The sequence below is a fragment of the Pleurodeles waltl genome, chromosome 5 (assembly GCF_031143425.1).
Source record: "Pleurodeles waltl isolate 20211129_DDA chromosome 5, aPleWal1.hap1.20221129, whole genome shotgun sequence".
Lineage (NCBI taxonomy): Eukaryota > Metazoa > Chordata > Amphibia > Caudata > Salamandridae > Pleurodeles > Pleurodeles waltl.
This window is the reverse complement of record NC_090444.1, coordinates 520,838,675-520,852,296: the sequence shown is the minus strand read 5'-3', so window position 1 is coordinate 520,852,296 and position 13,622 is coordinate 520,838,675. Positions and strand designations below refer to the sequence as shown.

The window sequence follows — 13,622 nt, the reverse complement described above, 5'->3', positions numbered from 1 at the left end:
CCGTAGTGCTGAAGTGAAATTGATAAATTGGACAAAACCCCACCATGCGGGCGTAAGTGGCATGTTTTCAAGTGGAAAAAATCAGAATCTCCCGGTCGTCAAACTAAAATTTTAATGTATAATGTTAGCGTTGGAGCGCTGAAGTAAACAGATAGAACGAAGTAAAACACACTGTGCAGTGCGCACGTAGATGAACATGACAAATGGCTCAAAAACAAATGGTGCAAGTGCAACTGCTGTGTTTTTAAAGCCGCATTGTAACCTTTTGAGCAGTAATGTAAAAATGAGGGAATTGCATAAAAAACGATAGTGCATGCGCGACTGCGTCTTTTTTAAACAATCAACAACATGGAACATATTGCGGAAAAACTGTTAAGAAAACACGCACCCTTAAAAGAAGCGCATTTGCTGTTATTTAATTCTTTACTATCTATTAATTAATTGCCTACTATAACATGTATGCCTTGCCTTTTTAAGAATGTAATTTTAGATTGTCATGATTTATTTCCATGTTTCTCTTTTCCTTTAGCCATTACTTACAGGAAGCTTTTCCAGTCCTATCCACGAGCACTCGATAACTGATGCTCTGATGGCCCATATTTTGTATATCATTATGGTGGATTTCCAGCAAGCAGCTGCGCCGTACAGGTTGCCTTAGCACCCCTATGGCCACACCCACCTTGTCCACCCTGGGACACCATACGCTTGGACTACTCCCGCTTCAAGCCTAATTTTCACTACCTGTCAATGTCAGGTAAAAGGAAGAACCCTACAGAGTCTTCCAGCTGATACTGACAAAGCTGCGTGACTGGATCCTAGCAGCCGCCTGCTTGATCCTTTAGGAGTGTTTTTTACGACTTAGCAGCACACAAGCTATTCTTCACTGGCGGCACTGAGTTAGCCGTGATCATGGCACCTGGCCTTCTTGACAAACATTTGCTTGCTGAGCAAATCCATCTCATTAGGGGTAAGCATTCCCATTGATTGATTGGCAGGTGCCATTGATTCTGCTCAGACCACACATGGCGTGCTATGATACTGCTAGCCAATCTTTACCCCTCTTTGTTTTTTACCCAGTTCTTTCCCAGGGTGCCCCATGTGAGTACCCTTCCCTTTTATCGTGCACTGTGATGACGTCACTGTGTGAGATTCAGCCCTGATTCCATCATGTACGATGTTGAAAAGTAATTATTATGACAGACTGTCTTCATTATCCTAGTACTAATTAGTCATCCCTTGTTTTCCAGTTTTCAAATGTCCCTACTATCTCTTGGTCCTAATGAGACCCCTACATTACAAAGGGGGTCGAAACGTCGTTGACCCATACAAATAAACAAACTTTCCGATTCCTTTGTTTGATAACAGGGGTCAGCTTAATTTGACAATTTTTCCAAGTGGTTGTTTGTAACAGTTATGGAAATGTTCAAATGCCTTTTTTTAATTTTTTTATTTTCTGTATAAATGTAATGTCCTTTGCTTATAATTTCGTTCCCATGGTACGCTTTGCATGTCACACATTTGCATTTGAGAAAAATACTGATAATTTTCAACATACCCAATATAAGACTATTTCTTTTCCCTACTGCATTCTTGAACTGTCCTATTATTTGCAATTGATTTTGTTTCTACATTGTGTAGCCATACGCATTCATAATAAGAACCCTTGTTTTTTTAATATCATATGCAAAAGTGAAGCATTATGTAAGGATGAAAACGAAACATTTGATTTTAAACAGCATAAATATGCTTTCCTTTCCCTGCACATTCCCAATGGGTCATGGTCTTTGGTCTCCTATCGCATATCAGGACCAGGAAAAAGCAATGAAAAATGTTTGCACACGCTCCCTTGTAGCATTGGCAAATCATGCTGCACAGTGCACCACACCCTTGTTTCTGTTTTTCCTGCTGCTAAAGATAGAACATTGGAATCCTCCTGGCTGGTTAGCGCTCTTCTATGGTTGTTAATGTGTGTACAGGGAACCTTATTTTTAAGTCCATTACGGCTGTGAGCACTTTTCTTTCTTTTCCTGTTATTCTAAAATTCCTGAACATCACTGAGTAGCATAGCAGTCTCATCCAATATTATATAAAGAGACTAGATATTGTGACTCTCCATCATATCATATCAAATCAAATATGCAATCCTTGACTCACGTATGATTTTTTTGTTTGTGTGTGTGAGGTCTGAATGCTATGTATGTTGTTTGAGATTTGGTTGTGGATTTTAAAAAACTACTTAATTATATAAAAAAAATGGAAAATGGCAGATATTATGGAATATGTTATGAATTATGCATTGAAATGAACTATGCATTGATATGTATTTTTGTATGTAATAGACAATTGAAGTTATGTTTTTTCCTGCCTTAGATGGTATGGATCATTGTTAAATGATTTAGAAGTAATTTAGATTTACAAGTAATAAACATTTGAGCTGGACTATTTAGTGAATTTTGTATTCCTTTCCTGGACCTTAATGTAGATTATGGGTTTACCCTTTGTGTATATTAGGGTAATGGCCAGTGGGTATGGACTTGTGGCATTTAAAACATTTTTTTTTCATGTTTTCTTTTGTTGAAGTGTGAGGCATTTTTTCAAATGTAAACTCTGCATTGTCATCCTGGAAACATCTTGCTCCATCCCCAAATAAATAATTCAAGGGAACTAGCCACTGGAGTGTAGTCTCTGGTCATCTTCATGCTATGTGTAACAGTGGCAGCAGTGTTAATGCTAGACATTAGTTCTTGGAACTTCTATGAAGTCTCAAATGTTGTATAGCCAAAACCTTAGACACTCTGGGTTTTTTATACATATCTGCTTACTAGCATCCAGCCTACACCAAAAACATCTATCGAATCTCTGTATTCTGGGATTGGAGTTGGAGTAATATTTCTTTTTTGTAGGGAGGCATCTGTTAATGTAAATGAACATTTATACAGCAAATTTTTATTCGAGATTTCTTCAGTCTGTATTTGGGAGCCTGTTGTCAAAGATATATTTCCTGTCTGGTTTTCCATAGAATCTGGGTTTTGCTGTCTTGGAAAACAAGACTGTTAATTTTCTCTCATCAATACAGTAAAAAAATGTCAAAACGTAGGTTGCCCAGGGGTAGAAAAGTTAGTAAAATAACTGCATAGTCTTGTACCAGATAAATGCTGCTATGCTGTTGACTGGACACCCTCTGTATATGCAGGATTCGTTGAACAGACCCCTTCTTCCAAAGTGTGAACACATCTTCAAGGTGACAAAGAACACGGCTATCCAAACCAACTCCAGACAGGGAATCTATTAAGTGTGGAGGCTGAAGTGTTCTGATTTACAGATCACCACTCTGCCTTCACAGCAGGTTAGGATGCTTTCCTCACTATTGACCAGAAAGGTTACATACTTGAACTCTTTCCAGAGAGTTTCCATGCAAAATCTCTTCCTTTCTATTCCATTCTTCATTTTCAGCATAACCCAAACAATGGGTTGAAAGTGTTGTACCAGATATTCCAAAGGTCTTAGGCTCATCAGGAGCGCAGTAGTCAGAAAACCATTACTTTTACACAAGGAGTGAATTTTTGCTCTGACCGCATTGCAAAGGTGCTTAGCAAAATATTATCCACTGCAACAATAAACAGCTTATATATTTAAGGTTGGCAAAGGCATGATATTTTGAAAATGAAGAACACAAGCCTCTTTCAACCCATTTCAGTTAAACTGGCGATGCCATTCCCATGCACTCGAGAGGTAATGAAAAAATAATTCCTAGTTTGAACTCTAGCAGATAGTGCTTGAAAATCTGGTTTATTCAGTTTGTGCTCCCAAAAGCGATTTTATGCCAGCATGGCCTGCTCATTAACTGCAATTGAAATGAGACATTCAAGCATACTTATATCTGGAAAAATGGCACAATGGCTCACTTTCAAATGCTGAATAAGTCTTTTGTTCATGGCCATATGCAACCACTTGGTCCTTCATGCCATGTTAAAAGAAATCAAATCTAGTCTATTTTAGTGAACCTAGGCCACAGGTTCACATTATGATTCTTTCAAATCTCTTTTCACTTCTTTCTTGGTGGACTTTACATGCATATGTGCCAAAGGACAGTCCTTTTGAGAATCCACCTTCCCAGTAGGTTGTAGACACCCACTCAATCATGTTACAGTAGCAGCGCTTTCTCTCACTTACTTTTCATGCAAGCCATCCGATCAGAGAGACAATAGAAAATGCACTATAGCTCTCTTTCAATGTTCCTTAGGTTAAAATTTGTATTCCTAGTACTCCCAAGATCGATGGTTCTAATATTTACAGATAATTCATCTTCCATTTTTCTTAGTTGATGGCTTTTTGATTCACTGGTTTGGGATGTTCCTATGTTTCATGCATGCAAAGTACATGGCAGACAACTGGTAAAGCTCAAGCCCATTTCCCTCTACTCTTCCTCGAGCTTGACATCCCTGCCCTAATCCTTCTAAATTCACTGCCTGCCTTTCTTGATTCTTCCTGAAAGCATCAATCAATCAATCAGTATTTGTTGAGTACAGCAATCACTCCTGGGGGAATCTGGGTGATAGGGTGTGATGACTCTGTCGAAGAGCTGGGTCCTGAATCTCTTTCTGACGTCTTCTAATAAGGGTGTTGTTTGGAGGGGGAGAGGCGGGTTTTTCCATGACTTGGTGGCGATGCAGGAGAGAGAGTGGCTGCCGCTGAGGTTGCAACGGATTATGTGTGTGTGTATGAGGACAAGCAAGGAGGACCACAGGTGTCTGGTGGGCTGGTGAAAGTTTGGTCAGTGGTTGATGTAGGCTGGTCTTTGATCGTGACTGATAATTGTTCTCTAGACGTGCGTGAGGAGCTTCGCCTGGCATCTCTTCTGGACGGGGAGTCACTGGAGGTTTCTGAGGAGGGTTTGATGTAGGCACGTTTAGGGAGGTCCAGGATGAGTCTGGCTGCAGCGTTCTGTATGGTCTGGAGTTTTTTGAGGAGCTGGGCTGGGATGCTGATGTAGAGTGGGTTGTGGTATTTGAGGCTGCTGGTTACTAGGGCCCGAGTGATGGCTTTCTTGGTTGTTGACTGGGACCCATTGGAAGATTCGGCAGAGCATGCGTAGAGTGTGGAAACAGGAGTCGGCAAGGATTTGGTGCTTCAGGGTCGGTTCGCTGTTGAGGATGATGCTGAGGTTGCGTTTGTGATGCGTGGGAGTGGGTCATAGTTTGGCTGGCCACCAGCTGTCGTCCCATATGGGTGTGTTTCTCCCGAAGATCAGCACTTCCGTTTTGTCGGAGTTGGGTTGGGTAATTCTGGCAGTTTCTTTTCATCCAGTCGACTTCATTGGTCATGGCCTTGCAGATGTTTGTCCTGGTTGCCCAGTGGTCTTCTATGACCGAGAGGATTAGCTGAGTGTTGTCTGCTTAGGAGATGATGTTAACCTCATACCTGCTGGGTCTCTCCCCCCCCCCCACCCCCCCCAGTGCTGAGCCCTTTTTTGGCTATTTGGGGTAGTTCGTGCTTAGGCCTTCATAACTTTTTGTCCACATAAGCTATCCACGCCAAATTTGCGTCCTTTTTTCCAACATCCTAGGGATTCTAATGGTACCCAGAGTGTGTGGTTTCCCCTGGAGGAGACCAAGAAATTAGCCAAAATACAGTGAAAATGTATTATTTTTTTTTTTTTTTTTTTAATGGGAAAAAAGGGCTGCCGAAGAAGGCTCGTGTTTTTTTCCCTGAAAATGGCATCAACAAAGGGTTTCTGGTGCTAAAATCACCATCTTCCCACCTTTCAGGAACGGGCAGACTTGAATCAGAAAACCACATTTTTCAACACAATTTTGGCATTTTACTGGGACATACCCCATTTTTACTATTTTTGGTGCTTTCAGCCTCCTTCCAGTTAGTGACAGGAATGGGTGTGAAACCAATGCTGGATCCCGGAAAGCTAAACATTTCTGAAAAGTAGACAAAATTCTGAATTCAGCAAGGGGTCATTTGTGTAGATCCTGCAAGGTTTTCCTACAGAAAATAACAGCTGAAAGAAAATAAATTTTGAAAGTGAGCTGAAAAAACTGAAATTTTTCTCCACGTTTTACTCTGTAACTTTTTCCTTCAATGTCAAATTTTTTAAAGCAATATACCGTTACGTGTGCTGGACTTTTCCGGTTGCGAGGATATATAGGGTTCATCAAGATCCCTAGGTACCCAGAGCCAATAAATGAGGTGCACCTTGCAATGGGTTTTCATTCTTTACCGGGTATACAGCAATTCATTTGCTGAAATATAAAGAGTGAAAAATAGGTATCAAGAAAACCTTTGCATTTCCAAAATGGGCATAAGATAAGGTGTTGAGAAGCAGTGGCCGACACCCGCACCCAAAGGGTTAACTTTGTGGAATCTGATGATGTTGGCTGGGGGTGGTGGCCATGTAGGTGTTGAACAGAGTGGGGCTGAGGGATGATCCATGGAGTATGCCGCATATGATGCTCTTTGGTGTGGAGGTGAAGGGAGGCAGCCAGACACTTTAAGTGAGTCCTGTGAGGAAGGAGGCACATTCTTGTAGGCTGATGCTGTCGTGTCTGTTGATGAGGGTGTGTTGAGGGACGGTGTTGAATGCCGCTGATAGGTCGAGAAGAATCAGAGCAGCCGTTTCCCCACGATCGAGGAGTGTTCTGATGTCCATGGCAGCAATGAGTGCAGTCTCCGTGCTGTGGTTGATGCAGAATCCTGATTGGGAGGTGTCCAGTAGGTTGTTTTCTTCCATGAAGTTGGTGAGTTTGTTGATTGTTGGCCTTCTCGAGTACTTTGTCAGGGTAGAGGAGTAGCGAGATGGATCGCTAATTTTGGAGTTCAGTGGGGTCGGCAGAGGGTTTCTTTTTGTGGAGGGTTCTGATCTCTGCGTGTTTCCAGTTGTCAAGAAAGACTGCCGAAGTGATGGAGGTGTGGAGGATGCTGGTGAGTTCCAGGCTGATGTGGTTGATTCAGAGTTTAAACAGGTTGGGGGCATGGGTCTGTGGGTACCCCGGAGTGAATGGATGACATGATGGTCTAGGTGTATTTATCTGGTGAGCAGTGTCCATGTGGTGATTGTTCTGTTAGTGAGGGCTGAGTGGTTGGGAGAGTTCAGGTTGGGGGTTGAAGTTGTAGATGGTGATGATCTTGCTGTGAAAGCAGTCTGAGAAGGTGTTGCAGAGTTCTTGGGCAGGGTGGATAGAGTTTTCTATCACTGTCGGGTTGGAATATTTTTTGACTTTTTTGAATAGTTCTTTTGTGCGGTTGGCGGCTGAGTCAATGCGGACTGTGATGGCCACTCTCTTGGCTTTCTTGATTTGCTGGTGGTAGTTGCTGAGGGCTGCTTTCTGGGCGGCTCTGTTGGAGCCACACACAAAGCATCCCTAATGCATGGCTCATTAGCTTCACTTTTCAGCCCTCCTCTCTCATGCATAGTCCTCTACAACCTGGCCTCTCCTCCCTACTAAAGTAATTGCCCATCAGAGGACCATCAAACAAATTCATACTTGTTTAGCTGCCCCTGTTTGGAGAAAGCTGAGGTGTGCATTAAGGATTCTCTCTTTTTTTTTTTTAAAGTTTCGAATATTAATGACCCTTGGTGCCAAAGAAGCTTAAATTAAAATAAATCTCCTTCAAGAAAAGTCTGCTTGTGCTGCCGGACATTTATAGAGTAACAGTTTTAGTGACGCTGTTAGTAAAAAAACATTGTTACGGATATTTTTTGCCTTAGTGACTTGTATTCTCCATGGAATCCAACAGTTCACCACTAACGCTGGATGTTTTTGTCCGAAGCAAATAAATCTGAAACAACGACGTGGCTGTGACTTGCTGTTTGACCCTGGGACTGGAGGTTGATGGTCTTTCACCTTCTTAGCTGTTTATGAATTGGACTCCCTTTTGTCATATCACTGCCAGGCAAGAGAGTCATAATCACTGGCTGTGTAAGTAATGTCCTGCAGGAACAAGTCTGCTACCACATTCACTAGTCCACCCCAGGCAAGGAGATTGTTCTGAAGACAATGTGTGAAGAGCCTAACTTTCATGTGAGTGATGTTCTTAGTGCAAAGTGTAAGGAGATGCCTAGATTGAAGAATTAAGTCAAGAGAAGTTGTAGGGAGAAGGAAAGTTGTCCTCAGATGTAAATCTAATCATTTTATTGTAAAATTGTGCGAGAAATTGCGTTTTTCTGTTAAATGTTATGGAAGGTGTTCCTAGGTTGTGGGCAGAATTAAGCTAGAGAGTGAGCACAGAAGGATAACAACGAAGGGGCAGTCACCAAAAAGAGTACAGAGGGCCCCATTAGTACTCCGTCATACACGGTAATTCTGGTGATGCGTTCCTTCTGTAGCTCCCCGTCTTTGATGTTGCTGGGGAACATTGCCTGTGCTTCTGCGATTAAGGGTCACATGATGAGGAGGTCCGGCGACCTGTTCCCACTGTAGAGACTAACACAGCCTGAGGCCTCAGTCCTAGCTGCATGTATCATGCGAGGTATTGCTGTGCCCACAACTTCTTGGCGTACGCCGAACCGTTGAATCATCCCTCATCTCTTTTTACCCTGTACCTTCATTGCTGACATAACGCATATTTCGAGTTTGTGAGCGTTACACAAAGCACTTGCGAGAACATTTCTGTTGCCTCGCTTTGATACAAATATATAATAATATCACTGTGGTTTTGTATCTTTCAGCAGAACATTGTTTGATACGTTACTTGTGTGTTTTCAGATAAGATGTGAAGGAATGCGGCTGTTTCTTCTTTGGCTTCAAGCACTTCAGACGAACTGCGGAGAAGAACAGGTGTTAATATATGCCTGTCTCGTGCCTGGATTTCCTGCTGTTCCGTCGATAACAATAAAAGGGCCCTGTACACTCGATAACCTTATTAGCCCCCCTTGTAATTTTACAGATGGTAAGTGCCGCAGACATAAACATGACTTCCGCTTTTGGAGTGCAGCTTTGTTCAGTGCAGTCATCTACTCGCAGCAGCAGGCTGTTCATTAAACATTTGTCCGTGGCCTTCTGTTGTGCAAGAATATGGGAATACGGTTCCTAGTTCTTGCTTTTGATCGCAGCTACATATCTGATTGAAGGCCGAATGTTCCATTCTATACTTGTGCCATGGAAAGGCAACTATTGTGGTGCAGGGCTAGACCTAATTGTCAAGTGTATGGTTGGCTTAAGCCAGGCTGTCATTCTGTTGGTGAAAGACTCTTGACCAGTACAGAAACACATGTACAGTCACCATTTTCCCACAGTCTAAACCTAGTGATAACATGACAGTTCCTTGTTCAAATGTGTGATGCTTTTTCCCTGCAGAGATTCATCAAGCCACATCCCTTTATTACCTCCTTCCTTTTGTGCCTCAGTGTCTACCTAGTATTGGAATACTGGAGAGCTGAAAGTCTAGCGTCTAGGACATGGCTACCTGCTTGTCAGAACTACAGGAGAGTAATGAGTGGTGCGCTGTGTGAGTTCTTGTGGTAAACAGATTCAGACTGAGGGAAGCAACTGATCTAATAACGATGGGCCATCTATACTGAAAGGTGAGTCATAAGCAACATCTATAACAGATGGGGCTAGGAGGAAGAATGTGCTCTTTAGCTGAAGTGTTATTTGGTGGAAGATTATTGAAATTAGGGACCAGAAACACCACCAAGGAAGATGGAAGGACATTTGTATGTATGGGCCTCAGAGTGGAAAAGAGCATGGTCGGCTGCTTCAGAAGCTAGGATACTGTCACTTCTAGTGTATGAATGTTTATGACAGGCAGGCATTTTAAGTGGTTTTAAGTGTACTTCTAGAAGAAAACCTTATTTTGAGCCAGAGTGGCTGTTTGAATGTGACAGGAAATGTTATAGAAATAGTAGGAAATGGTAGTAAATGCATACAGCTGCCATCCACCATTTAGTAGCATTGAGTAGTCAAAATCTTCGACAGAGTTCAAGTACATTTAGAACAGAGACTATGATGGAAAGATGAGAGCTGACGACCAGTTTGTGCAGAGTGTTGGGTGGGATGGCTAGATGGCCATGCCAATCTTATATAGTCTCTATTTGTTCAGTTTTTCCACGTAGGCACCAGCCAATTAATAGCTAAAAGTAGATCTGTTTTTTTGAAGTTCTGCTGTCAACCTTAGACCCAGGACAGAATTAGCATATCAACCATGACTTTTTCTGAGACCACCTCACTCAATCCAGAAATGTAGACTTACCACCTGAGCTCTGAATCAAACCTCCGTGTCGATCATGAAATGTTTTTTCAACACTGCCAGCCTGTGTTGAGATCCCTCTGTACAGCTGTACAAAATACTAAATAAATTGCAAGTGTGGCAGAATGAAACTTATCTCTCATAAAATGTCTAGCACACTACCCCACTGCTACCCCCCAATCAACCCTTCTCCATCTGATCATAACTTGATGTACATACAAGTCAATATTCTTCCAGCAATTCCTCCCCAGCTAACACCTTGGTCTTCAAGAAGAAGCACTCCGAAGGCTTCTCTCCCAAGATTCTGGCCTCAGATTCACAACAACTTCACTCCACTCCACTAACAACTATACACTTTCTTGCTCTCTATGCTATGCTCAGAACCATGGATTTCTCCTTGCATTCAAAACCTAAATGATAGCAGTTGTATGTAAATGGCACAGGGACAAGTTCTATGCAACCCTTTTGGAAGAAATCAACGTTGCTTGCTTTCCAGCACCACAGAATATGCTATATTTTATTCAAATCCTTCTTACTTCACTCTAGCCTCAAAGTCAACGACTTGCACATAAAATCAGCAATCTGCTATCTCCTGCATGCTCATTTATCAGACCTATTCTTATTAGCTTTGGACTTTGACACACAGATCTTCTCCAAATCCACTACTGTTAGGACTCCTGTGTCTTCAAAACATACTGGTCTGCCATCACCTGCCCTTTACACGCACACCATCCCTCAGTCTCAGTCATTTACCTTCTCACAAGACCCCCAGTGAAGCTCATTCCAATAACCCAGGTAGATGACCCATGCAGCCCATTTTGCGACTATTTAACTTAAACATCACTAACTCTCTTTCTGTCATGACTAGTGTTGTACTTGTCCTCTCTCTTCAATTATTATCTCACACCTGGCACATATCTTATGACTTTCAAATCTGCTGTTGATCCTTTGTCTCACTCCAAGTATCACCCAGTATTTCTGCTTCCGTTTTCCTCCATGATACTGTAACAATTGGTCTTCCATCCTCCCACACTTCCTTTCCTCAAACAATCTATTCAATCCTCTGCAATCAGGTTTCTGCACCATCCATAGAAACAACATTATCTCACAGAACTATTTTCATCTGTACTTCCCATCAAAACTGACTTTCTTCCATCCGTATACTTTTGTACCTAGGTGTTGCTTTCAACACCATTAACCATCCTACTCTAGATTTGCTCTGCATCACTGGTATGGCATACTGTTGGTGTATCTCTTACCTCTGACTATTCTTACTCAGTTACTTGAGTCTCAAGATATCAACACCTACCCTCCTGCCGTGGGGACCATCTTGTTTTCTCACTATAAACCACACCATCAGTGACATCATCTCTTTATTTTGGTTGCATGTCACCTCTACTCCAGTGATAACCAAATCTTCTGCATCATTCCTGCTCCTCTTGATAGAATGTATGGAAAGGTGGTTGGGTTATGTTATTCACCGGAGAGACACTTTTTGGAGCACTTGATTATGATGTAGGCATGTATGAAGATTTCAAATCCCCATCACCTAAAATTGACTATGAAGGTTATACTGATGGTCTGTCACTTTGGTCGCCTCTGTGTGTGTACGGAGAACTAGCCTCTTTTAAGAAAAAAAAAAAGAGAGCAGTTTGTGGCAGAGAATGGCTAACAGCAGAATGTCATAGCAGCACTGCCATTTTTCGAATAGGTGACATTAACAATAGTTGTCACGCTATTGTTGAAGGCAGAGGCATTTTAACAGGTCAGAGTGGGATTCTGCAATGGGTCCTCAGTCATAATGACAGTGAGGCAGCCCAATGGCTCCAGAGCTAGCTCTGTAGCTGGTGATAGTCTTTGCCTCTTAGGTAGTTCAGGCAGGAGTGTCAGTATCGAAAAACCTTGATTGACATCGATCTACAGGATGTCAAGAGGTGCCAGAAATGATTTGACCACGAGGGAGAGACCATTCAGTGCCATGATGTCAAAGACTTAAAATCGTTTTTTGTGGTTGATGTCGACCGGTCTTCTCCAGTGAGCATGTAGCAGGTTGAGGCTTTCAACACCAATGAGGACCATTGACACTGAGAAAGACAATGTCATTTTTTCAGACTTGTCACTCTTTCTGACCTTCTCTTTCTGGACCTTCGACTGTGGGAGTCCTTTGGGATTATTGGCACCATCCCAGTAAAAACTGTGTTCGGTGGGGGGATTTTTAGGTCATTTATTCTACTTTGCCCTCAGATCTTCAGTGTGCCTCAGAGTCTAATTCCTTCTTTAGGTAAATGTTTGCTAGTTTTTTTTTTAAGTCACAATCTTTCTTGTAGTGAGAGGAAGGCAGATACCCTACACACATGTGGAGGTCTTAGGCTGCAGAAAAAGATTTAGCAAGTTTTACCTGCTTGTGAGATGCAAATGGTGAGTTAAAGGAAAATAAAGACAACTCTGTGACAAATTTCTATGGAAAAATGGTATGAAAACACCCAGTGCATCCCAGGATCCCACTCACTCGAGCCATACAAATAACTGACTCTGACGGAGCTCTCAGCACAAGGCACATGGGTAGTGGAAGTTGCCTGAGTCCTACAGGGGTAGAAGGACTTCTGTTAAGTCTTATAATGTCAGCCTATTAAACTGCATTTTTTGTAATTGCTTAAACATTTAGACAGCAGGTCATATTATTTGTGCAGCTATGTAGTTTTGTGAATGGTTTCTTTGCTATCAGTCTAACATTCTGAAAATCGTTTCTGTGATTGGCTTTTGGGGGGTGCTGAACAACTTATGGACATGTTAGACTATTCACCCTTCCTACTGATATATATATTATACCAGGGTCCATTGTTTCATTGTGGATATATTCTATTGTGTTAAGACCTGGCATCCTTGGCGTGCTTGCCCCTGTCTTTTTGCCTCTGCCCCCTGTATTTTTGACTGTGCTGGATTTCTTTTTTGCTGGTTTTGGTACTCTGTGTACTTTACCACTACTGATCAGTGCTAAAGTGCAAGTCCTCCCTGTGAAAATGGTGATAATGATTGGTTATCCATTATTGGCCTACTTGACTTACTAGTAAGTCTCTAGTATAGTGCACTGTTTGTGCCCTAGGCCTGCAAATCAAATGCTACTAGTGGGCTTGCAGCTTGTGTCGCCCACATGAGTAGCCCTGTGTGTGCAGTTTCAAACTGCCATGTCGTCCTGGCGAGTGCACCCACTCTATTATTAGTACTATTACTTAACACTTTGCCTCTGAGATAAGCTTAACTTCTCATGCCAAGGTACCAGGGGGATGAGCAGGGGTTTTCTTAGGATTGTGGCCCCCTTACCCTGACTAGAGTGAGAGTCCCTACTTGGACAGGGTGTAACTAGCGACCCCATTTCTAACAATGGTGATCACAGGTGAGGATATGACTTGTGTTTGTACCTGGCA

General features: G+C 42.3%; 1 protein-coding gene across 5 annotated transcripts in view; it reads left to right on the top strand.

The window, feature by feature from the left end:
- The window catches only part of RALGAPA2 (Ral GTPase activating protein catalytic subunit alpha 2), a 1,651,508-nt gene that overhangs the window by 431,531 nt on the left and 1,206,355 nt on the right, over positions 1 to 13,622 (top strand). For all 5 annotated transcript variants that reach the window (XM_069234346.1, XM_069234347.1, XM_069234343.1 and 2 more), the window contains exon 6: positions 8,715 to 8,898. In XM_069234346.1, the coding sequence (XP_069090447.1) occupies positions 8,715 to 8,898 (184 nt within the window). The remainder of the gene's footprint in view (positions 1 to 8,714; positions 8,899 to 13,622) is intronic.